The following is a 27873-nucleotide window of genomic DNA, read 5'->3' on the forward strand; positions in this document are numbered from 1 at the left end:
ATCACTAAAATCAGCCATGATAATTAATTGTTTAGTACCCATTTTTTTGTCCATGCGGTTAGCCGAGTGGCTATGCACTTCGCAACCATACGCCTGGGAAAGGAGTGTCCTCTATTCGATTCCTGTTGCTGACGTGAGGAGCTTAAGGATCTTTCCCAGCCATAGCCAAGTTAGCCAGTCTTAGGCATGGACAGCAGGGTTTATCTCCCTAATTTATCTGGGATTTTTTCTCCCGCAAACCGGCCCCGTCAACACACACACGGATTACAGTCGAGAATACTTAAGACCCAGCCATAGACCTGATGATGACAGCTATGCCGGTCCTGAGCCCCAGATAAAATTAGGGGGGGGGATTGAGATGGATTAAGAGTCCCATAAAAGGGACTCACAGCTGTTGTATCATCATACGAAAACTAACTAACCCATTTTTTATCTCAAATATTTTTTTAGGCTTTTCTCAAGTATGATTGCATAAATCTTTTGTGGAACACTGTGTAAGAAATTACTTTATAATTCTGTTTTATTTCCCTTGAAATGCTTAAATATGTATAGAGGTTTTAAAAAACTGACTTTTTGTAATCTTCTGATTAAGCCTTCTGAATCACAAAAAGTCAATTTTTTTATACCTCTATACATATTTCAGCATTTCAAGTTGGATCTCCAAGGTTCTTGTTTTCAAATTCTTTCATTTTTTCTTCAATGATGTTTGTGTATTGAGTTTACAGTTCACCTCTGAGAGCTGCTCAACTTTGATACATTTTAAAACTTTTGAGACTTTTCTTATATCTTGCATCTACTCTCTATGTGAATTTGGGCACATTTTTAAGTTGGAACATGGTGTTTGCAATAACTAATCCATATCCTGAATGGAAATCTAGCAGGCATTTACCATTATTATTAGTTTTGCACTTTTCACCAAATTTTCCCAAAAATTTCTATATGTGCGGTAATCATTTCCTACTCTTCTGTTTAGATCTCCAACTAGGACCAACTTTTCCTTTTCCATTGAGCCAGTTGCCTTATCTAATGACTCAAAAAATTCCTCCATTTCTTCCTTGGTAGAACCTTCTGTGAGACAGTAAGCACAAATACGCCTCATTGTCCAGTTCCCATTGTGATATTTGCCCACATCACGCTACTTGATATTGCCTGCCCATTCAAGAAGATTATCCACATATTTACTGTTCAATACTATAGCTACTCCTTCTTTTCCCTGATTGTTACTGTCTGAATGTAACATTTTGTATTTATTGCTAAGAAAGATCTCAACAGTTTTTGTCTTCTTTGTTTCAGTCATGCTGTAAAAATAATCATAATTTAAAATTCTGAATATTTTTACGTATTGTTTATGTTAGAATGTTTATTAGTTTTAGTTTCATAACACGCATTGTCTGCACTTGCAATGTGCCCGTTATTGAAATTGTTTTGTCAAAAATGATATGTAAAGCAGTTAAAAATTTATGTACTTACCGGATTTGAATAGTTGTGTGACTTTAAACAAATTTATTGTAATTTAAAATATTAAGTTTTGTGTTTTTATGAAGACATTCTCTTGTTGCTAACAGAGACAACGTGTCAGCCATTATACCTAACTTCTTGCTTACCAGTTTCATGGAGTGCACATGCTCGCCGAAAAGTTTGATGTGTGATTGACAGCTGACAAGTTCGGTATCGAAGCAACGGGAGAGTAAACAAGAGAGCGTTTGGAAGGAAATTAGAACGCAGGCCGGCAGACATTTAGATTCGGAGGAATTTGAGTTTTTTTATGTGACAGTCGGAGGAAAATCAATAGTATATTCCGAAAAAGGAATCGTGGAACTATGAAGTTTCGAAGTGGATAAATAAAAGAAAATATTGCTATAGATGTTTTAAAAGGAATATTCGAGGAAACACTAATCGGAAGATTAGTAGTAGATTCCGAAAAGGGAATCGTAGAACTGTGAATTTTTTAAAGTGGAAGAGTTAAGACTGTCAATAAGCATTAGTGAATAAAAGAAGAAATTGCTATTTATGTTCTAAAGTCCGCGCAGTTAGCCTAGTGGCTATGCGCTTCGCAACCATATGCCTGGGGAAGGAGTGTCCTACGTTCGATTCCCGTCGGTGACGTGAGGAGCTGAAGGATCTTCCTCAGCCATAGCCAAGTTAGCCAGTCTTGGGTGTGGACAGCAGGGTTTTTTCCCCAGTTTATTCTGGGGTTTTTCATCCCGCAAAGCAGGCAAACTGACCTCGAGAACTCAACACTACAGGCCATAGGATACACCGGGGCATAAGGCTGACCACCTTATCCTGTAAACGGAGTGAGGTCCGATGATCAATGGACCCTCGACACCGCAAGGTAAAAGAGGGTATAAGGAAGATGAGATGAGAAGATGAGGAATGTTCGAGAAAACTCTGATTAGAAAGTTTCATCTGTCTTAAGGATGCCGGATCTAACTATTATTTCTACTAAAAAGAGACAGAATTAAGTCAGGAAGAATAAATGTGTGCTACATAAGTGATGAGAAAGGATCCTATGAAAATGAAGAATAAAGTCATATATCTTCGGAAAAGGGCTTTGACACAGAGAAAGAAACTGGCTATGAACATTTTGTCATTGTGAAAACAAGGTGTTTAGTCTAGTCTTAAGTGTAAGTTTATTTTTAAAAGGCCTTGGATCCAATTAATTCTGTAGTTAGTTATAGTTATGTATAGTTTGTTTTAAGTGTATATATATATTGTTTTTGTTTTATTAAATGTGTTTATTTTGTATTTTGGTCTTGAGTTAGTGATTTTTGGATTCTGAAAGAAAGAGTTAAAGTCATTGCATTAATCAGAGTGAACCCTTGTGCAACATAATATATAGGTACACTCAGAAATAATAAAAAAAAGAATTGTTGAACAGAAATCATTTCTATATACAGGATTCAATTAATAAAAATCCTATATTTAAATAATGGCACAGCTGGTAGGATTAATATTATGATAATATCCTCTATATAAATAATCTAAATCTAAAAATCTCTAATTATTAACAACGCCTATTATGTCGATCTGGTACTTATCCAATTCTCCTGCTAGTTCTATTTCTTTTCCATTGATGCTTCTTACATAAATAGTACCAATCCTGAACTCTGTTGATCTTTTTTTTTTTTATTCATATGGGGTTCTCCTCATTCCTCCACCGTTCCTTAGGACTGGCTGAGCTCTCCTAATGAGGGATTAAGTATGCATTTTATGACTGTAGATACATGTGTGTGTGTTCATGGGCCGGTTTGCCTGTTCTGAGGGACAAAAAAAAACCTCTACCTTCATATGAGACAGGCTAACTCACCTTTAGTTGAAAGAGACCAGATAAAGGTTCCTCACATCGTGAACAGGAATCGAACCCAGGTCTTTCTGACCAAAGGGCTTTGTCTATACCGACTAAGTTATGGCGGCTCACTCTTTTAATGCAGAGTTGGGATGTGTTCTGGGATTTGTATAATTATATACAAATATATATATATATATATATTCATTTTAATATAAACTGACTATAAACCCGAGAATTATAACAAATTGAGATTTATTTGTTACCGATAGACCCCCATATATATATATATATATATATATAAAAATGGGGTCTATCGGCAAACGATGGATGTCATGCCCGGCAGAAGAAGAAATTAGGCTTCTCAGGTCGTTAACCTACGAAATCCTCAAATGGACAATGAGGATGGGATCTCAAGTATTGAGGAAAATAGGAAGAAAATAAGACATCCAAGAGAGAATGAGATAGAAACTATACATGTTGCAACTTGGAATGTAAGAACAATGTTAAGAGCTGGTAAATTAGAGAACTTGAAGAAAGAAATGGAGAGGAATAAATTGGATGTGGTTGGTCTAAGTGAAGTCAGATGGGAAGACATAGGAGATTTTGAAAGTGATGGTTATAGAATTATATATTCCTGTAGAACACGGGGGGGGGAGTAGCATTTGTTTTGAATAAAAAGGTTAAAAATTCAGTAGAAAAAATAACATATAAAAGTGACAGGGTGATTATGATTAAACTGAAAGCAAAGCCTGTGGACATAATGATTATACAGATATATATGGCCACAAGTGACCATGATAAAAATGAAATAGAAGAGATATATAATCAAATAAAAGAGATAATGGAAGAAGACAGAACTAAAAGGTGTACCATCTGGATGGGAGACTGGAATGCGGTGGTAGGTGAAAGACTTATAGAGTTTTGTAAAAGACACAAACTAATCATTGGTAATACTTGGTTTAAACTTCCAAAGAGAAGAAGATATACATAGAAAATGCCAGGTGATATCGCAAGATACCAGATTGATTGTTAATACAAAACAGTTACAGAAACAGTGTAAAAAGGATATTAACATATCCAGGAGCTGATATTGACTCAGACCATAATTTGCTTGTTATGGAATTAAGAATACGATATAAGAAAATAAACAAAGGTAAAAGCAAGAAAAGATGGAACCTAGAAAAACTCAAAGGAGATGCAGGTAGGAAATTCAGAGAAGAACTGGAAAATAAAATAAGGAACAAAGAGAATATATCTGAAGAAACTATGGATGTTAATGCAAAATGGAATCAACTGAAAAACTTGATATATGAAACAGCTGCTGAAGAGATAGGTTTTGTGGAAGGGAAAAGAATTAAAAAGCCATGGATTACAAATGAAATGATAAGAAAAATGGAAGAAAGAAGAAGATGGAAAAATGTAAACACTGAAGAGGGAAGAAGAAAATACAAAGTATTAAATAATGAACTGAGAAGAGAAACTGATAAAGCAAGAGAGGAATAGTTAAAAACAGAATGTAAAAAAGGGGGCGATATGATAAAATGTTTGAAAAAGCAAAAGAAATCACAAATATTAAAAAAAGCATAAGAAATCTGCCATTAGAAGATAAGCAAGGAAAACTGATTTATAATATTGAAATACAAGGTGAAAGATGGAAGGAATACATCGAGGAACTTTACGCAAAAAATAAAAGACCAACAAAAATTGAATTGGAAGAGCAAAATGAAATCTCAACAGAAGAAAGAAGTCCTGAAATACTAAAGAGAAAAGTAGAAACAAATATTAAGGAATTAAAAAGTGGAAAGATGGAAGGAGTGGATGGAATACCTAGTGAAATCCTAAAAAACTGGAGAACAAAGGTATAACAGAAACATGGAAACTTTGCAACCTCATTTACAAAACAGGAGTATGGCCTAAAGAGTTCACAGAGAGTATTCTTATACCAATTGAAAAGAAAAGCAATCCTGCTAAGTGCAGTGACTACAGAACTACAAGCATACTCTCACATGCCTCCAAAGTACTGCTAAGAATATTAAATCAAAGATTGTATAATAGAGTGGAGTATTTTCTGGGGGATGAGCAATTTGGATTTAGAAAAGACAGAGGAACCAGAGATGCAATTGGAGTAATGAGGACCATATGCGAAAAGAATATAGAAGTAAATAAAGAAGTTTATATTTGTTTCATCGACCTTGAAAAAGCATTCGACATGGAGAAATAAGAAACTCTGATGGAAATATTACGCAAAATAGGTTTAGATTGGAGAGACTGAAGGTTAATAGCTGAATTATATATGAACCAGACGGCCATAATTAAGACAAAAGTAGGAAAAACTAAAAAATGTGTGATTGGCAGAGGCGTAAGACAGGGATGCTGCCTGTCACCGATGCTCTTCAATATATTTGCAGAAGAAATGATAAAAGAAGCATTTTATGAAGAGGAAAGAGGAATCACTATTGGAGGAAGAACAACACAAAATATTAGATTTGCAGATGATCAAGCAATATTAGCTAATACTGAAGATGAACTACAGCACCTAATGCAAAAATTTGAAAATACATGCAAGAAATATGGAATGAAAATTAACGCAAAGAAAACAAAAGTGATGAGAGTCTCCAGGAAACCAGGAATTATCAAGGTGATGATGAATGGAGAAAGTGTAGAGCAAGTGAGACAATACAAATACCTTGGTAGTATAATACAAGAAAATGTGACATGGAAATAAAAGAAGGAATTAACAAGGGAAAATATGCCTTTTATAGCAAGAAAAATTTGTTTATTAATAAAATGAATAAAAATCTAAAGAAAAGGCTTATTAAGTGCTATATTTGGAGTATGACCTTATATGGGTCAGAAACATGGACAATTAGGAAGAAAGAAGCTAAAATGTTGGAGGCATTTGAAATGTGGTTATGGAGAAGAATGGAGAAAATAAAGTGGACTGAAAAAATCACCAATGAAGTATTACAAAGAGTTGAAGAAGAAAGGAATTTACTAAAGACCATAAGAAGAAGAAAGCATAACTGGATAGGACATGTATTAAGAGGAGACAGTCTACTGAAAAGAATGATAGAAGGGAAAATTGAAGGAAAGCGACCAAGAGGAAGAAGACGACTAATGATGTGTGATGATATAATGGAAACAAGAAGATATCAGGAAATGAAGGAGGAAGCAAGAGACAGAGGAAATTGGGGGAAGAGAATCTGCCGAGTTATACCATTGGACCTGTCAAGAGACAGAACACTAATGATGATGATGATATATAACTGGAGTGTAAATTTTATACCTGGTTTTGGGCTTTGTGATGGATAACTGTCATAGGTAGCATTTGGCAGAAAGAATACAAGGATCAAGAGTTTTGGATTTCTTCATAGTATCAGAATACACGATTGTAACCGATATGTTATGCTTGCCTCCCCCCTCCCCAGTTGGTGAGCATGTCCATAAAGTTCTAACTTGGAGGATGAACAGGAAGTAGAAGTATCAAAATAAAAGAAATTCATGTGGAATTATAAGGTAGGCAACTATCAGAGACTGAGAAAGCAGATTTGAGCAAAACAATGGATGAACATGAAGGAAGAGAGGTCAGTGGTGCATGAGAGATAATTAAGAAAAAAAACCGTTTGACTGCAATGGCAGACTGCATACCTTGAGAAGAAGAAAAGCCAATCTACAATCAAATGGATGACCAAAGAAATTAAAGAGGAATTGCAAATGAAAAGGAGATTATGGAATGCACACAAAAAGAGAGGTGAAGAACAGTTCCACAAGGAATATAAAGCCCAAGCTAGAAAGGTGAAGTATAGCAAGAGCAGAAAAATTAGAATACAAAAGGAGACTAGCATCACAACCCAAGGAGAATCCCAAGGAGTTATTTTTTCCTTGTGGTGAGTAAGAAGTAAAACAGTGGACCGATTAGTGTGCTACATAAAGATGGAACTCGGGTGACCACAGCACACAACATACTTGAGCTATTTAATGATCACTTTATTACAGTGTTGAAACAGTGCCAACAGCAGGATTTATTCCTATAGGGATGAGGGGGGGGGAGGTTGAATGAAGTAACAGAATTGAATAAAAAGGATGTATTCTAGATATCAATAAGGCTTAAGGGGAATAGGGCGGGGAAAAGAGTTGGAATTTTGCCACATGTTTTAAAGGAATTAGCTAATGGAAATGATTATGTCATTCACCTGGCTGTTTAACTTAAGTCCTGCAATGGGACAAGTTTCTGGAGAGTGGAAGGAGGATAAGATAATGACACTGCATAAGGCTGGTGGTAGAATGGATGTAACAAATTATAGGCCAGTTTGTATCTCTTCTGTGATTGTTAAGATTTTGGTGAAAGAAATTGGTAAGAACTCATATACAGAAATGGGCAGATGAGAGCAATAATATTCATGCAGGCCAGCATGAATGTGTTAAGGGACTCTTGTCTTAGTAATCTTGTTGCCTTTTCCAATGGAGTAACAAAATCTGTCAATGAGGGTAAATCATACACATTATTTTTATTTTTTATTTTTTGGATTTTGCCAAAGTACCACATGACAAGTGGATTTTTAAGTTGTATCATATGGGTGAGCTCCATAACTCAGTTGAATTAGACGAAGCCCTTTGGTCAGAAAGACCTGGGTTCAATTCCCATCAATGACATGAGGAACCTATATCTGGTCTCTTTCATATTTCCAATTCCCAACTCCTACATATCTTTCAACTAAAGGTGAGTTAGCTGGATTCATACAGACGTGGAGAGTTTTTTCATCCAGAAACTCATGTTTTTTGTCCCTCGGAACAGGAAAACTTGCCCCATGAACACAAATATACAGGAATACATTCCATTAGTACTCATCTCCTCCTCCCCCATAAAACAATGCTTATACAGCCACTCCCATACAAGAGTAGTTTGCCGTTATAACAGTGCCAAGTGGGACAGCCTCCGCAACTTCTATGCCACATTCCCATGGTTGGACTATTGCTTCCGGCCATCCAACTCCGAACTTATCACCAAAGTAATCCTCACCGGCATGGAAACATCCATTCCCCACTACTCTGAACTGCCATTCCCTAACTAAACCCTGGTTCTCCAAAAGATGTGCCAAGGCTGTACAAATGAAAAACCAAACATACCGTAACTGGCTCACATTAAGAACCCCATCCTCCTTTAGAGCTTATACTGAAGCCTGAAATAGATACAAAAAAATCAATGCTTCCAAAACAGAGTTTGAAAGAGCAAAAAGCAGGAAACTAGCAGCCTGTCCAAACGGCAGCCAAAGCAATTGGCCATAACTTCTGCCCAACATTATTCCCAGCCCTATCATACCCAGATGGCTCTATTGCATCATCACCCACAGAAAAAGCCAATCTTCTGGCTTCACACTTTGCTTCCGCATGCATAACAGACAATGGTAAATGCCCCCAACCATTCCAGATGCCCAACATACAATGCCCCCAATATCCTTTTGCCAGGAAGAGATCAGAAAAATCTATCCAAATTAGACACAAAAAAGTCTCCTGGCCCTGATGGCATTTCTCCAACTGTCCTGAAAGTTTGTGCACCTGAAATGACTCCTATTCTATGTCGCCTATATATACTCTCTTACTCCACTGGTATCTATCCCACAACCTGGAAAGTGGCCTATATTCAACCCATTCCCAAGAAGGGCGACAAGTCACTGCTGTCCAACTACTGCCCTATCTCGCTCACCTCAGTCATGTCTAAAGTAATGAAAAAAAATCAATTCCCAACTCCTAGACTACCTTGAGAGCACCCACCTAATAAACGACCGCCAATATGGATTCCGTTGCTGACAATCAACAGGAGATCTGCTCACATATGTCACCCATCTCTGGACAAATGCCATGGAGAAGTTTGGCAAATCTCAAATGGTTGCACTTGATATCTCCAAAGCTTTTGACCGGATCTGGCACTATGGCTTACCAAGCAAACTACCATCATTTGGTCTGTCTCAGGACTTCTGCAGATGGATTGCTAGATTTCTGTCTGGATACACACTGTGTGATAGTGGATGGTTCTTTATCCTCTCACCATTAAACTAATGCTGGGGTTCCACAAGGCCCTCTCACCAATCCTCTTCCTGCTATATATATCAATGACCAACTTCAGTTGACCTCCAACTCAATACACAGTTTTGCAGAACAGCACATTGCACTCCTCCCTTTTTATTGATAAACCTTACTCTACACAACTCATTTCAACCTACAGAACATCAACCACCACTGCTCTCAATTCTGATCTCCAAGCCATCCTCCAATGAAGGTTCAGATAACCTCATCAATTTCAATGCTAATAAAATCCAGTTCTGTCCTATTTCTCATAAAAAAGAACCATTTTCCCCCAGTATTCTTTTTGATGATACCCAAATTTCTAGACAATTTGAGATTTCTCTTCTTGAAATTACCCTGACATCAAGTTCAGCTTCAAGAAAACTATGATTTCTCTTTTGCTCAAGACCCTGAACAGTAAACATTATGCAAATCACAAATCCTACCAGTTATTGAATACTGCTCTCACATATGGGATGGGGCCCCCTAAAAGCTCCTCAATATCCTTGATTCAATATTGAGGATAGCAATTAGACTTAATAATGTTCCATCTCTTACCAATCTCTTTACCATCTTACCATCTCTTTATTTGTATATTCTACAAATATTTCCATGGCAAATGCTCATCTGAAATAACATCAATAATTCACCCACTTAGTACTAAGCTTGTTGGAACACGTGCAGCTGCTGCTCGGCATCTTTTCACAGTGCACCTTGAAACAAACAGGACAAGTTTCTTTTCCTCTTCCTTAATCCCTGCAATTGCTGTATTGTGGAACAGTCTTTCTCCTGTTGTGTTTCCCAAGGAATAATTGTAATTAAATCAAATCAAATGTCAACAAGTTCCTCCTTTCCCAACCCACTACTCATATATGGTACTATAGAGGTTGATCAACCAACCTCTCATGTATGGGCTCAACACACACACACATATATATAAAACATTCCAGGAAGAAGGATTAACCAACCTATTCCACACGATTTCAGTTTCTACTACATGGGAGCGTAAATCAGGATCAATCATGTGGGTTTGGATATCGGGTTAGTGGACTGGATTGATCAATGGCTTTCCAACAGACATCAGAGTTGTATGTAGGAGAGCAATATCTAGGAGTAAGAAGTTTACAAGTGGAGTTACACAAGGTTCACTAGTGGCATCATTACTATTCAATATTTATGGGTTTGGATATCAGGTTAGTGGACTGGATTGATAAATGGCTTTCTGACATATATCAGAGTTGTATGTAGGAGAGCAGTATCTAGGAGTAAGAAGTTTCCAAGTTCCACAAGGTTCAGTAGTGGCATCATTAATGTTCAATATTTATGTCAATGAATTAGGGAAATATTCAGTTGTTTGCAGATGATTTGAAGCTTGAGAGGGTTATTAGTAATAGTGCTGATGTTCTGGCTCTTCAAGAGGATTTGAATATGCTGGAAAGGTATGCAAATGAATAGGGATGTTTAATGAAACAAAATAAGGAGCTGAAATTTGTCATTTATAAATGAGATGTTTCATACAAGCTAGGTGGAGTTATACCGGAAGAAGTGAAGGAAGCAAGAGATCTCGGGGGTGATTTTAAATAGAAATTTAAAGCTCACAGGACATTGCAAGGTTCTAAAGATAACTCAGAGAATTGCTGCGATATCGAGGACAGTGATTGCAAGAGATAAAAGAGTGGTGGTCACATTGTATTAAGCTTTGATCAAACCATATCTGGATTTCTGTGCTCAGATCTGATAACTAGACTTGAATGGGATGAAAAAAAAACCTGAGAGAGAGAGAGAGTAGTTGCAGAGATGGATAATGAAAATGATATTAGTCATGTATAATGTCAGTCATGAGGATACACTGAAGGCATGAAAACTGCACAGTTTGGTGGATAGAAGATGAAGGGAGACATTTAAGCTGTTGAAACATTATCGAATTGACACTGTGGAGATTTTTCCCACTGTAGAATGAGGGGGAGAAGGAACAAGGAACCTTTCCTGAAAATTGTAAAAGGATGTAGTGAGTAAGAGGATAAGAAATAAGTGTTTTGCATGGAGAATGGTAAAAGCATGGAATATATTGCCTGAGAAGCTGTTAAAAGTGCATTCAGCAGATGAGTAAGGAGTTTTACAATAGACTATGTTGTCTGGCACTGACCTCCTTGAAGATTCTCAGGACTCCAAAGAGGTCAGGAAAATAACAATAATATAATAGTTCACCTACCTACAGGACCAGCTTGAACAAAAAGCTCCCAAAGTATGGTTTCCGATACTTTTTCATCCAGGCCACCAACATATATTGTAGCATCTACAAAATAATCAAATTTGATGTATATTATAAAAACATTTAAACACATATAAACAAATTAAAATGAATGACACATTTTCATAAAGCATGTCACATCAAAAAAAAATTTTTTTTTCTACTTTAAGGTTGTGTGTTAAAATGATATTAATGAAAAAAATGGATATAAACATGGTTTATTAGAAAACTTTAAATTTATTCTTAAAGATTTCACAGTCAATATTTCTTTAGAACTGAAACTTAAAAGAGATAATTCAGAGGCAGCAGATGAGTTATACAGTCAAAAATGCAATGAAGTACGGAAAGCAGCAAGATCTGATAAAGCCAAATGGTTGGAAGACCAGTGCAAAGACATTGAACAGTACTATGGAGAACACAAAACTAGAGAGGTCTACAAACTTATAAGAAATGTCAATAGGAAGTGGCAAACAAGATCAGTAGCAATCAAAGATGAAGATAGTCAAGTATTGATGGACAAGACAGAAATCATACACAAATGGACAAGATATTGCAGTGAACTATATAAATTTCAACTAAATGATACTGCAACAGAAGTAATCAAAGAAACTAAAAGCAATCTCTCCACCAGCAGAGATCTTTGAAAATGACATCTTGGAAGAGGAGGTGAATAAGGCTATAAAACATCTCAAGAATAATGAGTCCTGGAAATGACAACATAATAGGCGAGATGCTAAAATATGGGGAAGAATCAGTTGCAAAAGAAATAGATAAGCTATTTAATAAAATATGGAGATCAGGGTATGCCCATGAAGAGTGGAAAGGCAGTGCTTTAGAATGCACCAATTACAGAACTATTGCATTAATGAGTCATCTTGCCAAAGTGCTGATGAAAATATTAACAGAACGCCTGAAGGGGCATATGGAGGCACATCTTCTGGATGAGCAAGCCGGATTTCGACAAGATCGAAGTACAGTGCAACAAATACTCACACTAAGACTAGTAGCAGAGAAAGCTCGAAGAAAGAACAAAAAGATATATTGCTGTTTCGTGGACTTCCAATGACCAAAATATAACATGGGCTGTCTTGGAATCCTATGGTGTGGGCAATAAATTGATCTGCCTGCTGAAAGATATAAACAGCCAAGCACAAGCAAAAATCAGAATAGCAGGTGAGACTGGAGATTGGTTTGCCACTAGTAGGCACAAGACAAGGGGACTCAATATCACCAATCATCTTCATCACACATCTGGGAAGAACACTAGATAAGATTGAAGATGAAGGTGGAGGCATTTCAATAAATGGCATGAGAATAAACTACCTCTGCTTTGCAGATGACATCGTCCTGATTGAAGAAGACGCAGCAAGGCTGGAACAGACATTGCAAACACTATACACAGAAGGAAAAAGATATGGACTAAATGTCAACTTTGAAAAAACTAAAACAATGATATTCGGACAACAGGAGTTACTGAACAGAGTTACGATAGACAGATTTCAACTGGAAAATGTGGAACATTTCACATATCTTGGATGCCACGTGACGCATGACTTGGACCCCAAAAAGAGATAAAATTAGAATAGTCAGAGCAACAACTATTTTAAAAGCCATGGACAAAATATGGAAGAGCCGAGCTATAAAGATGCAAACCAAACTACGCATTATAGAAACTTGTATCTTCAGCAGCATGCTCTATGGATGTGAGGCCTGGGTACTTCTGAGAGAATCTGAAAGGAGGATATTGGCATTTGAGAGGAAGTGCTATAGAAAGATCTTGAGAATAAGCTGGATACAGAAAGTGAACAATGAGGAAATCTACAGACGAATACAACCAAAAGAAAACCTGATCCAGAAAATAATCAAAAGGAAACTACGTCTATTTGGTCATATATGTAGAATGAATGATGAGAGAAAATTAAAAACGTTGCTGTTTGGAATGATTGAAGGAAAGAACAAAAGAGGAAGACCAAACAGAGAATGGGATGATGACATCGTCAAATGGTGCGGAAACTCTATACACAAGTTGAGGACCCATGGTTGTTGTTGTTGTTGATTTCTTTAGCATAACACTGGTCAGTGCAAGTCGGTATTTGGATGATCACCAAATCAAGTCGAAGATAATTACATTAGAAATGTAAATAAAATGACCTCTCTTTTCTCTAAAAAAGAAATACAACTGATTTAACAGAAAAAATAGTTTCCCTTAAAATGCCCTTTTTTTTTTTGTGGAAGTTTTTTCACTTGGCTATGCTACTAATTATATATTGGGTTTTATCATTTATCCAAGTGTAAGCAAACAAAGTTTGTGCCTGAAGTACTTTCAGGACTATGACAACTCATGGTAAAGGTGGTATAAATTCTCATCACTTGCCTTAGTATCTCCCATAATGCAAAGCACATCTCCTTGTGAACATGTATAATGCTATGCATTAAGGGAAGGGCCATTACCCAGACTGGTTTCAACCTTTATTAAGGTCTCATCAGTGGGAAACCAGACCCAGAGGTGGTGATACCAAGGTGGAAGTAATGGAGAAGTCATATTTACCTATACGAGTTGCCAAAGGGTGTCACACCCTATTATTAAATTTCTTTGGATTAGAGATAATCCAGAGAATCCTTGACTTTAATGTTCATTAACTGTTGGCCAGTTCACTGTCTTCAGCCTGATGATATCAGTGTTGCATCAAGGAAATGTTGCCCAATAAATCTTTAATGGCCTTCATTGTTTCATCTATAGTATTTCATTAAAGTAAAGAAAAATATATTATGATAAAACATGGTTTGATCAATTCCAAAACCCTGAAATTAAAAAAATAAATAAATAAATAATAATAATGTGTGTGTGTGTGGTCTCCATCCACCAAAGGTTATTTGCCAGCCTATGATGCATTTGTATTGTGTATAAGCTAAGGACGTTTTTCTATTTTTATCAAGTTCATAATTTTTTTTTTGTATTTTTTATTATTTTTTTACATAATCCAGAAACTCTGCTCCAGAGACCAAACATGGAACTATGTGACAAGAGATTTACTGTTCCTGCATAACCTTGTACAGGTTGATTTATTTATTCATATTCAAACTATTCTTCCTCTTAGTCCCATTCTTTTTGTTTTTATTTATGTATACAAAAACAGTAATCACATATTTTACATGCTAAATAGCTATTAAACTAGCTAATCTTTCAGCAATCACTTTTTAAATGCCAATAATTATCAGCAATAACAATTAAATACAACTGTTTATCCAGGACACTTAAAAACACTATTCAGATTTTCCAATGCTCTTACTGATAATTCAGACTATGTGCAAGTTTCCTACAGAACTTATTAAGAATTCTACTTTTCCTTTCCATAGTCAGACTACTGTTTCCATTCTTGTAATCTAAGAACTTACTTTAATCAAGTTAGAGGATTTATTCTAACTGAAACAATGATCTTTCTTCATTGGTCACTCCATTCAAAACACTCATCAACTATCCAAGTGTCAATTTTCCAAAAAAGTTGTTTCAAGGCAGTCCAAAAAAATCAGCACATTTTATATGGCTTGAGATAAAATGACAGCAACATTTTCAGGTTATCCTGAAGCACAATAGCCAAACTTTGAAAGGATAAAATAGAAAATTCATGTTTTGTGTAAGTGGCAATCACATTCCTATACAAAAGTAATTTGGGTGCAATTTTTGTCAACTGTATTTCCACTTTGTGCCATGGTGGCATTAATACACTAAAAGAAACAGTAAAGAAAACACCAGAAACAGAGCACTACTTACCTCTTCTTATGGTTATTTTCATATCAGCAAGTAAAAAATTTCTGACACACACCAAAACCAATGGGAGAAAAAAAAAGTGCTCCAGAAATGTTTTAAATTTAGAATAACATAAGTAGGTACACTACTAAAAATACAAGAAATGGAAACCTCACATTAAATAACTTAATCTTTAATGGTGAAATTTTCCCCTATGTCATAGACATCTCCAGTACAGAAATAAAAAGGCATAATATACAAAAACCAAGAATCAAAAAGAATAGAAACCAGAGAAATGAAATTCCTACAGAGAATGGCAGGCTATATTCTTTGGGACAAGAAAAGAAGAAAGCATAAAGAAATAAAATTGGACTCAGTATTGGACAAAATATAATCCCTGGTCTGTAGCAACATCCCACTAAATATCTTGTCTTATAAACATCTATTTCACACCATATATTATCAAATCCATTACTGTTATTTTCATTGAAATTGTCAAACCTGAGAGAGCACAATTCATCTTTTATCATGAGTAACACTCAACCATAATGATTACCATTCCTATCCTGTCAAAATATGCTATACCCTTTGATTTCTATCCCTGTTAGAACATCCTCCTCAGTTAACCAAGTTTCATTAATACCAACCTTTGGAGACTGAGTCAATCAATACCACAAACTCATTCTCTTTATTCCTAAGGTTCCTAGCATTTGTATACAGAAAATCCAGCATATTGGCAGTATTCTTATAGCCATTATTACTCCTCTCATACTCCAACTGGGTCTGTAGTATAGTGTAGTGTATGCCCCATTATTTCTCAAGCCACTCTTCCACAAGGCAATTCCTGCAACATTCCACCTGTGTAATTCTAGTTTCCCTGTCCCGACACACTCGCTTGCCCAGTAACCAACAGTCTCTCCAAATGCCTGCATCCTTCTGCATTCAAATGTAATCCATCTCCTGTATACAGCTTTCTTTGATCCTCAAACATACTCCACACATCTCCATATTCCAGACATCTTTTATTGTGCATTCTTGCTATCATCTCCACCATTACTGCTATTCTCATCCAATTTGCATTATCATACTGGGGCAACACACTATCTTTCCTCAGACACATTTCTGCTGCACTATGTCTAACATCGACCTCAAATCTTGTGCTACACGATTTATGCTAGAGTCTTATGAATCTCCATACTTCTACAAGTCAGCTGCATCATTGCCAGAATTCATTCTGTTCTCTGCACAATTTTGGCCATATGTCATCTAAATTTTAGATCCTTATCCACCATCACAACAAGATCTCTTATTTCCTCCACTTCCAACAATATATCCCCACCAAGAGTAAATTCTACATCCCTTCTTTGTTTTTCAAAATTTAAAACCTTACATTTTGTAACATTGAACTGGCATTCCCCACCCCCCTTGCCCATTCACTCAGTCTATTCAAGTCTTCTTGTAAGACCACAACATCTGCTCTACTCCTCATAGTTCGTCCCAACTTTGCATCATCTAGAAACAACTGCATATCCCCATTCTAATCTTCCCCAATATCATTAACATACAAGTTAAACAGCAATGGTCCTAAAACATGCTTTCTCATACACAACTTGTTTATACCTATCAGACAGCCAATCTCTAAACCAATGCACTGCTCTAATATCCAAGCCCATCTGCTCTAGTGTGACTATCAACTATCATGTGGTAATCTATCAAAAGCCTTTGCAAAATCTAAATATATTACCGTTTATCCATTTCCTATGTTCAATGAACCCATCACCTTATTTTAAAAAGCAAGAAGATTACTAAAACATGACCTCCCTTTAGCAAATCCATGCTGTCCATCAAAGATAATACCTGGTCAACCCAATTTTGGATCCTGGTTCTAACCAGACTATCCAGCACTTTAACTATAACACCTGACACCCAGATAGGTCTATAATTTGATATGCTTGAGTTCTGTCACCTCTATGAAGTGGTACAATCTTGTCTTCCTTCCACGCCTTTGTAACTTGACTCAATGTAAGACTCATATTAAACAAATATATCTAGGCAGATGTCAACTCTCTAGTGCAATCCTTCAAAATATGTGGCAATATATCATCAAGTCCCACAGCCTTATAAACATCAAGTTTGCACAATTCTCCATATACCTCTTCCTCACACACAGTCAGTCTCTCCTTCTCCTCCTCATCCACTATTCTCAAACTCTCCATGATGTCACATTCATAAGGATGAAAGATCTTTATGAACTGCTCATTAAATATCTGAACTATATCTTCCACAGCAGTTGTATTTATGCTATTTTCACCAATTAATGCCATCCTACCATAATCATTCTTTTTTTTTTTTTTTTTGCTGGCTACATATCAAAAGAACTCCCTGGGATTTTTTTTTTTTTTTTTTGGCTTCATTAGCTAATTGCTACTCATAACGAACTTTTGCTACCCTTACCAACAAAGTCACTCTCCTTGCCTGTTCTTTGTATTCCTCATGGAACTGATTATTACCACTCCTGATACTTCTAGCATTCATATACAAACATAACTCATTCCTGGATCTATAACACAAGTTTCACTGATACTTTTTTTGGTTTCTCTTTACTCATCCTAGAACCTTCTTCAAATCCAACTTTCCCCCACATACCAGGTCATCCCCTTCCCATTTTGTTTACACACACATTCACATCCTCTTAGAGCATCAACCTTTCTCATGCTGTGTTCTCCTGTCCACCCTGACACTCTCTCCGTTCTTGTTTGTCTTGCACACTTCTTTCATTCTCTACACTCATGCTACCAACTTCTTCATTTATAAATACCACTTCCATTTCTCCTTTTTTACTCTCCTGCTTCTTTCACATTGCTTCTTACTTGCTCAGATTCATTCTCTGCATTCATTACTCTCCCTTCCAGCAGTCCATCATTCTTATATAACTCAATTCATACTTCAAACTCATTCCCCACATTAACAAACTGCACTCCTTTATCCTTACACATTTCCATTAACATATCATTCAGTCTTTGCTCCCCATATCATTTCATCACTGTCATGCCTGGCCAACAACTACCTTGCCTATCACATTATTATCCTTTATCCTTCTCAACATCCTTCCGATATCTAATCTTACATTCTCCTTGTTCCTAGTCAAGTCATTTGTCCCTGCTACCACTACCAACTCCTTTGCTCGCTTACTCCTCATATCGAAATGCCTCAATCACTCTATTCATTTTATCTCCTTGAAAATAAACCTTGTGCATCTTGTCGTTTACCACACCTCTAATAATTGAATCACCATACAACAGCACCACTCACGTGTCTTTCATTGCCTTTTTCATATCGACATCTTTTGTTTTTGTCTTCTTCGCTCTCCTATACATATCTGCAATTCTCTTCATTTCACTCTGCAACCACCTTATCTCTTGCCTCATCTTCACAAACTCAGCTTTCAAATCTTGCATCCTTTTTTTGCTCTTATTCACTCTCACTATTTCATCACCAGTCACACACATTTATTCACCATCAACTCCACTCACTACCTTACTGTTAATTGCACTCATAATAATATTTTTCATTATCACCAATCGAACTTTTTTTCCTCACTATCATTTCTCCATACACTTTCTGAACATTCACTCAATCTTCGACAGCCATGTTACCTACTCATATTTAAGCAGGCCTCATGGTCCATCAGAATATCACATTTCCTACATACTTGCACTTGTCTTTTGTCTTGTTCAGCTTCTCTACATAAACATCCATGACATCTTCCCATGCATACATACATTAGCAGTACCATACCATTTTTGAAAAATCCACACTGTTTACTTCGTCTTCCTTGAAGATCTATACAATTATTTGCCTTTCACCATTATCAGAGTGCTAACAAAAGCAATGAATTTATGATAATATTGGCTAAAACATTTATCCAAATACTGTGTTCCACACTCAAATATCACACTGTAATACTTAAGCTATATTCATTAGTAGTAGCGATAGCATTCAACACCAAACATGAAGATAAACTTCTTGATCAGAAGGCAGTTTCAAGTAGAGTTATGTGGGCAAACTTTAAAATGGGGACATGGACAATTCATTATTATTATTATTACATGACACCTCCAGGGAGTCCAAAGACTCATCGAGGGAGGACACCTACTCTTCAACTCTCTGTCTCCACACTGAGTCTACCAACCACAACAAACTGCAACTACACCAATTCCATCTACCGTCAACCACCACCAATAGTATTTTCACAATCACAAACATCCATGCCCACGGCGGGATTCGAATCCGCAGCCTTTAGGGTGGAGAGCGGATAGGCCAACCAGGCCGGCAAAATATGGGATTTGAACCCGGGACCTCTCACACCCAAAGCGAGAATCATACCCCTAGACCAACGGGCAATGAAACCTATTTGTGCCTATGTTCCACAGAAGGTTGTTCTAAAGAAGACGTGTAAGTTATTTTTTTAATCATTAGAACAGGCAGCTGTTCTGTTCAGGACATGGACTAGTCATTACTAACACCATAAAGATGTGCACAAGTTCACATGGAGAGAGAACACAAGAAATAAGAAAAGCATCATTGACTACATCATTGTTGATAGTGATATCATCATGCTCGTTCAGGATACAAGAGTGTACAGTGGATTTGAAATTGGAAGTCACCATACTTAGTACTAAGTAGGATAAAAAAAAGATATCGCATTGAAAAAAACAGCATGCAAGAAACTTTTAGAAAGAAATAAAATTGAGCAGCTTTTACAAGTAAATGGTAGACTCGATTATACAAACATTACAGAATACAAAAATGAAACAAATTAAAAACAAGAACCAAAACTTGGGATCTCGGTGGCAAAATCTGAAGAAGACATTGACTGATTCAGCAAGAGATGTATGTGGTGAAGTTGTCTGCACGGATAGCAAAATAAAAACACCATGGTGGACACAAGAAGTTAAAGAAGCAGTCCTGGAAAAAGAAGAAAACACCCCAAAAGTTCCTAGAAATAAGTTGGCAGATGACTTAAAAGAATACAGAAAAAATAAAAGATCTAAGCTGTGTGTAAAAGCAGCTAAACAAAAATCATGGGAAGACTTTTGGAAGAATATAGCAATAAATATCAGGAAGGTGGCAAAATGTTCTGAAGGTTACTGAAGAAGCTTAGAAATGAAGGAAAAAGTACTGTAAAAGGAATCAAAGATGATAAAGCTGACATGAAAACTGAAAATAAGGATATATTAGATCATCATCATCAAATTCCTGCATTTTCCCCCAAAGGGTGTACAGGATATGATAGTACTACATGAAAAAAATTACATCATTACTAACTTCCTATCTACAATTTTCCTCCAAATCAGTCTGTTACTTGTCAAGACTCCAACATTATGAGATCTTATATTTCTATCGTCTAAGGCACTTTGTACTGTATCAATCCACCTATATCTTGGTCTTCCTCTAATTTAGTGTTCTGACTAATTTCTCTCTTATTCCATATGAATTTATTCAATTGACTTCCCACCATACCAGCTTTGCTGATTCTGTTGTGTATTTCTATATTTAATTTACCATCTTCAGTAAAAAAATCGTGCCTAAGTAGCTGAAATATTTTACTTGTTCCACAGGCTCTCCATTTACAACACAATTGACATTTTCAATGTCTTTGTCTTTTTCTTGCTGACCTTCATACCATATCTATTACAACAGCTATTCAATTTAGTCAGAGAATCTTGCAGACTTGTAGCAGATTTATTTAGAAGTATAACATCATCCACATAAAGCAAAGAGCTGACATTAACATCTCCAATTTTAATATCATGTTTAATACCACTTTCCTTCATAATGTGATCCATACAGATAATGAATAACAGAGGGGATAATGTACATCCTTGTCTCACACCAGATTTAACATTAAACCATCTTCCAGTACTTCCTTCAATTCTAAATGCTGACTTACAACTCAAATAAAGACTAAGTATTGCTTGATATAATGCCATATTGACACCATATAACTGTAGCGTATTGAACAGCTTCTCTCTTGGCACCTTATCATATGCCTTTTCCAAATCGACAAAACTTAAATACAGATCTCTGTTATGCTCCCATGCTTTATCGACTATTTGTTGTAAAGTGAAGATCTGATCCTGACAGCCTCTATTTGGCCTGAATCCAGCTTGTTCTTCACCCAGCTTTTCTTCCACAATTCTTCTCAACTGTTTCTCAAGTATACTTGCATAGATCTTGCCAGGGACACTCAGTAGGGAATTACCTCTGTAATTCTCACATTCAGTCTTATTTCCCTTTTTATATATGGGTACTATGAGAGCTCTACTCCAATCAATGGGAATTCATCCCTCTGTCCAGGCTTTCTGAACTATGCAGTGCAGCCACTAAGACTCTTATACCACCATAATTCGGCATTTCTGGTCGAATATCATCTACTCCTGCTGCCTTTCCACATTTCAAGCCTTTAATGGCTTTTTCTACTTCAAGTATGGATATGTATTCCTGACTACATGCCTGGTCAGTGTTTTTTACCACTGTGCTGTCATCACTGCTTGTTTCATTTAGCAGTTTTTCAAAGTAATTACTCCATACTTCAAGGATATCTTTTTCTCCCGTTTTCATGTCACCTTTATCATCTCTAACCCTTTTTACAGCACTCTTTCCTCCATTTCTAAGCTTCTTCAACAACCTCCAGAATATTTTTTTTCTGATATTTATATTCTATATTCTTGCAAAGTGCTCCCATGACTTTTGTTTAGCTAGTTTTACACAGTGTTTAGCATTCTTGCGTTTGTCTCTGTATTCTCTAAGAGCACAAGCTGACTTATTTGATAGGAACTTTTGATATGCTTTCTTCTTTTCCTTCACTGCCTCTTTAACTTCCTGTGTCCACCAGGGAGTTCTGATTTTTTTATCCTTCCAGACAACCTTACCACATGCCTCTCTGGCAGAATCAATCAATGTTTTCTTCAGAGTTTGCCACTGAATCTCCAAGGTTTGATTCCTGTTCTCAAACTCTTTCATTTTTTCTTCAATAATCTTTGTGTATTTTAGTCTACAGTTCACATCTGAGAGCTGCTCAACTTTTATTCACTTTAAAACCTTCTTACATGTTATTCTTTTCGATATGAAATTCAATTTTATCCTGCTCAAGACTAAATAGTGATCGCTTCCAATTTCAAATCCTCTGTACACTCTGGTGTCCTGCACCAGGGAGAAAACATCACTATCAACAATAACATAGTCAATGAGACTTTTCATATTCCTTGCCTCTTCTCTCCATGTGAATTTGTGCACATTTTTATGTTGGAACATGGTGTTAGTAATAACCAGTCCATGTCCTGAGCAGAAATCCAACAGATATTTGCCCATTATTATTAGCTTTGCTCTTTTCTCTAAATTTTCCCAAAATATTTTTATATGTCTCACAATCATTTCCTACTCTACTATTCAGATCCCCAACAAGGACCAACTTTTCCTTTTTCATTGTGTCAGTTGCTTTTTCTAAAGCCTCAAAAAATTCCTCCACTTCTACCTTAGTAGAACCTTCTGTGGGACCATAGGCACAAATAAGTCTCATTGTCCAGTTCCCCCATTCTCATATTTGCCCACATTACTCTACTTGAGACTGACTGCCATTCAAGAAGATTAGCCTCGTATTTTGTGTTGAATACTATGGCTACCCCTTCTTTTCCTTGATTGTCATTGCCTGAATATAACGTTTTGTATTTATTGCTCAGAAAGATCTCACCAGTTTTTGTCTTTTTTGTTTCAGTCACCCCTATTATGTCGATCTGGTACTTATCTAATTCCTCAGGTAGCTCCATTTCTCTACCATTCAGGCTTCTTATGTTGATAGTACCGATCTTTAACTCTGGTGATGTTGAGTTGGGGTTTGTTTTCAGATTTGTTGCAGTAGCTGACTTTTAGCTGTTCACCCTGGTTCTCTGGTGAAAACAACGGGGGCCTTGTTTAACCGGGTGACGCCCCAGCCGGTATGAAATTTTGTCATGTTGTACCATCATTTTTATTTTTGTGTTTAAGCCAATAAGAATACAATTTGGTCGGCTAAATCCCAAATTGTCAGCCCATCCTCGTTCGTTCAGTATCCAAGCAGATACCCAACAGGGTGCACCACAAGAAGGTGAGGACTAGACATTAGGTCAGAAGCCCTAGTCGGTTCTCCGCATTCCTTTAAATGCTAGTGGAGGTCTCCTCTCAAGGATATCCTAGATGTCTGGAGTAATTACTTTGAAAGACTGTTAAACGAACCAAGCAATGACAGAACCATAGTCGAAAATTTTCAAGAGCAATGCAAAGAGAAGTACATATCAATACTTGAGATAGAAAAAGCCATCAAAAACTTTAAATGTGGAAAGAAAGCTGAAGTAGATAATATTCGACCAGAAATTCTTAAGTATGGAGTAAAAAAAATGAAGATATAAAACTTCTGCAGTGGCTACACTGCATAATCCAAAGGGCCTGGTTAGAAAGTCAAATTCCCGATGATTGGAGTAGAGCTCATAGTATCCATCTATAAAAAGGGGAATAAAACTGAATGTGAAAATTACAGAACAATTTCTCTACTAAGTATTCCAGGTAAGATTTATGCAAGCATACTTGAAAAGAGGTTGAGAATGATTGTGGAGAAGAATAAGCTGGGTTAAGAGCAAACAGAAGTTGTCAAGATCAGATTTTCACTTAAAAACAAATAGTTGAGAAATCATGGGAATATGACAAGGATCTGTACTTGAGATTTGTAGATCTGGAAAAGGCATACTACAAGGTGCCCAGGGAAAAGCTTGTCAAAACACTACAATTATTTGGGGTGAATGGAACATTACACAAAGCAACACATAGTCTCCATTTGAGTTGTCAGTCAGCAGTTAGAATTGAAGGAAATACATGGCTTGATGTAAAATGAGGATTGTCTCCAGGATTCGCTAACTAAATTGAATAACAGCTGTAACAAATTTGGCATGTAAATCAGCAATAAAAGGACCAAAACTATGAAAATAGGCAGGAACACAGAAAACTTCAGCTACATTCTGAATGCAGATACTATAGAAAAAGTAAAATATTTCAGCTATTTAGGTATAGTTTTAAGTGAAGATGGCAGGTTAAATCTGGAAATAGACAATACAATCAACAAAGCTGATTCTGATGACTAGAAAGACTGAATAAATTTATAAGGAATAAGAGAGAAATTAGCCAAAACACCAAACTAGAAGTATACAAGACAGTGTTTAAACCAGTTTTAAGGTTTAAATAACACCCATCTGAGAGGTGGGTTAGAAATAAAGCACTTGATCAAAGACTAGTTACCACAGATATGAGAGTTCTGAGAAAAATTAGGAGAGCGAACCGATGGCATCAATGGTAGAATCATATTAAAAATGAAGATATTAGAAAGGAACTTGACATTATTAGCATTCAAGAAAGTGTCAGCAGAGCTAATGTAAGGTGACTTAAACAGAATGGATGAGAAACGAGACCCCCGAGAAAGAACATGGTCTAGGGGGAAATTGATTCAGTCAGAAGTGCCTTAGAGGTAAAACAAGTTCATTATGACAATATTGGAGTGTCCATAAGTAACAGATTGATTTGGAGGAAAATTGTTAACACTAGATTAATAATAATGTAAACTTAATCATGTAGTGCTGTCATAGTAACCTGAATACCCCTTGGAGGTACATATTAGGAAATTGATGATGATGATGATAATTAATCTACAATTTAGACAATATTGGCACACATTTAAATAAAAAATTTACTTATCCTGCTGCAGCATACACTACAAGTGATGTTTAAACTCATACCACCTGGCACCCAACTATTTTTATATTTAAAAGCAATTTACTTAACTGCCTAAAAAGAAAGATCCACAACTGGTGTGTACTCCCAATGACCTATGTTAGTGAAACCTGGAGTCTGACTAAATAAAAACACCTAGAGAAACTGAAAACAATACAAAGAAACACAGAAAGAGCCATTTTGGGAATAATTCAGTTAGAAATAAAAAATAATAGTTGGATAAGGAAGTAAACAAAGGTAATAAATATTGCCTTGGTAATAAAAGACAACAAATGATGCTTGGCAGGATCCGTGATGAGAATGTTAAATGATTATTATTATTATGTGACACCTCCAGGGAGTCCAAGAGACTCATCAAGAGAGGACACTACTCTACAACTCTGTCTCCACCACTCAATCCACCAACCACAATGAACTGAAACTACCATCATCATCAACGGCATCTACAGTCCACCAATACTGGTATTTTCCCAGACAATCTCAAACATCCATGGCAGGATTCGAAACCCGTAGCCTTTTGGCTGGAGAGCGGATACACTAACCACTCGGCCAACCGGGTGGCATGATAGACAAAGAGAACAAAAGAATGGACACTAAGAACTAGTTATTGGAAACTAGGCAGACCAGTGGTAAGATGCAACAATGAGATAACTAGATGTTATGGGCATTTATGGTATGGTGGAGAGATGCCCAAGACCGGCTAAAATAGAAGCAGCATGAAGAGGAATTCAGCCAGTAGTGGACTGAAGAAAGCGGCTTGATTTTTTTTTTTTTATTGTTTTATATCTTATAGGTCTATGAGCTGGGTTAGAAAGAAAACACTTGATCAAAAGATCAAGACGGAGATTAAGATATGAGAATTCCGAGAAAGATTAGGAGAGTGAACAGATGGCATTGGTGGTGTCATTCCTTTCAACGATTGCAGCCACATGATAGAGAGAGAGAGAGAGAGAGAAATAGATACCATACTATAGATGATAATTAAAAGAAGAAAAAAATGAAAATAGGTGGGGAAAAATTTCTGCTTACCATTTATTACGATGAGACTAAATATTTCCTATGAATAGACCGTTATTTTGATTTAAGTCTAGGTAGTGTAAGAATTCTTAAACTTCTCTCCCTCTTAGCAGGGAAGTTTAGTGCCAAGGTGACAATATTGAAAAGTAAACACAAAGGATATCTTACAGAAGCTGCAGACACCAAAGAAAGATGGAAAGAGTATACAGAAGCCCTTTACAGAAAAGACTCCAAAATTACTGAGAAATTTGAAGAGCAGATTATACACAAGAACCAATTCTACTACTGGAGAGTGAAGTGAGGTGAGCACCGCAACGGCTAATCCAGTAAGAAAGCACCGGGAGGGGATGGAGTACCTATTGAGCTGCTCAAAGCCCTGGGAGAAGAGGCAGTTAAAATTTTAACAGCTCTATGTCAGCGAATTTGGATCACAGTTACATTGCCTAGGGAATGGAAAAAATCAGTTCATGTACCTTTATTGAAGAAGGGCGATACAAGAAAGTGTGAAAATTACAGGACTATAGCACTGATTTCTCATGCAAGTAAAGTCTTACTTAAGATCATTCAGAAAAGACTGGAACCATTCATGAAGAGAGAAATGCCAGATTTCAAAAAGGCAGAGAAACAAGAGATCAGATAGCTAACGTGAGATGGATAATAGAAAGAGCACAGGAATATCAAAAGAATGTCAACCTTTGTTTCCTTGACTATAGTAAGGCTTTTGACTCTGTAAATCATGTGAAACTGTGGAATGTGTTAAGAACAATGGGAGTACCAGAACATTTCATTATCCTTCTGAGGAATCTTTATTATGAATAAGAAGCCACTGTCTGAATAGATCTTGGAGAAACTGAGTACTTCACAATAGGCAAAGGGGTGCAACAGGGATGTATTTTATCTCCGTACCTGTTTAACTTGTACAGCGAATACATTTTAAGAATGGCAGGGCTGGAGGAGTCTTCAGTTGGAATTAAAATTGGTGAAAGAAATATTAATAATTTGAGGTATGCAGATGATACCACCTTGCTAGCAGAATGCAAAGAAGATTTAGAGGAATGTATTATGAATGCTAAAGAAGAAAGTGCTAAATAAAAGAAAGTGCTTTTGACAGGATACCCCATGGAACACTGTTATGCAAATTGGAGCAGATGGGAATGGATACTAAGCTGGTGATATGGATAAGAGAATGGCTCAGGGAGGGATACCAGAAGGTGGTGTATGGTGGAGCAGAGTCCAGGATGAGGCAGGTGACCAGTGGTGTGCCTCAGGGCTCTGTGCTTGGGCCATTGTTGTTTAATTTGTATATAAATGATATAGGAAATGGCTTGAGGGGTGATATTCAGTTGTTTGCCGATGATGCAAAGTTGGGTAGCGCAATAAAAAATCAAGCTGATGTTGAGTTTGCAGGATGATTTAAATAAACTGGCAGAATGGGCAAAGGGTAATGGATAAGTTCAACGTGGAAAAGTGTAAGGTTATGCATTTTGGGATTAAAAGATTACCGGCTGTGTACTACATTGATGGAACGGTACTCCAAGAGATTGATGAGGTTAGCGACTTAGGGGTGTTGGTGGATAGGGAGATGAAGTTCAGGGGACACATTGCTAAGGTGTCCAAGATTACACATAGGATTACATGGTTATTAAGGAACACACTAACATCCAGAGATAAAGAGGTTATTATTCC

At 36.6% G+C, this 27873-nt stretch overlaps 1 protein-coding gene across 1 annotated transcript in view; it reads right to left on the reverse strand.

Moving 5' to 3' along the window:
- The window catches only part of Spx (Spliceosomal protein on the X), a 150384-nt gene that overhangs the window by 116370 nt on the left and 6141 nt on the right, over positions 1–27873 (reverse strand). Inside the window, exon 2 of the mRNA XM_090407932.1 lies at positions 11568–11651. Within this exon, the coding sequence (XP_090264058.1) occupies positions 11568–11651 (84 nt within the window). The remainder of the gene's footprint in view (positions 1–11567; positions 11652–27873) is intronic.

The sequence above is a fragment of the Typopeltis vanoorti genome, chromosome 18 (genome assembly GCF_054136105.1).
Source record: "Typopeltis vanoorti isolate ZY-2024b chromosome 18, IOZ_Tvanoo_1.0, whole genome shotgun sequence".
Taxonomy (NCBI): Eukaryota; Metazoa; Arthropoda; class Arachnida; order Uropygi; family Thelyphonidae; genus Typopeltis; species Typopeltis vanoorti.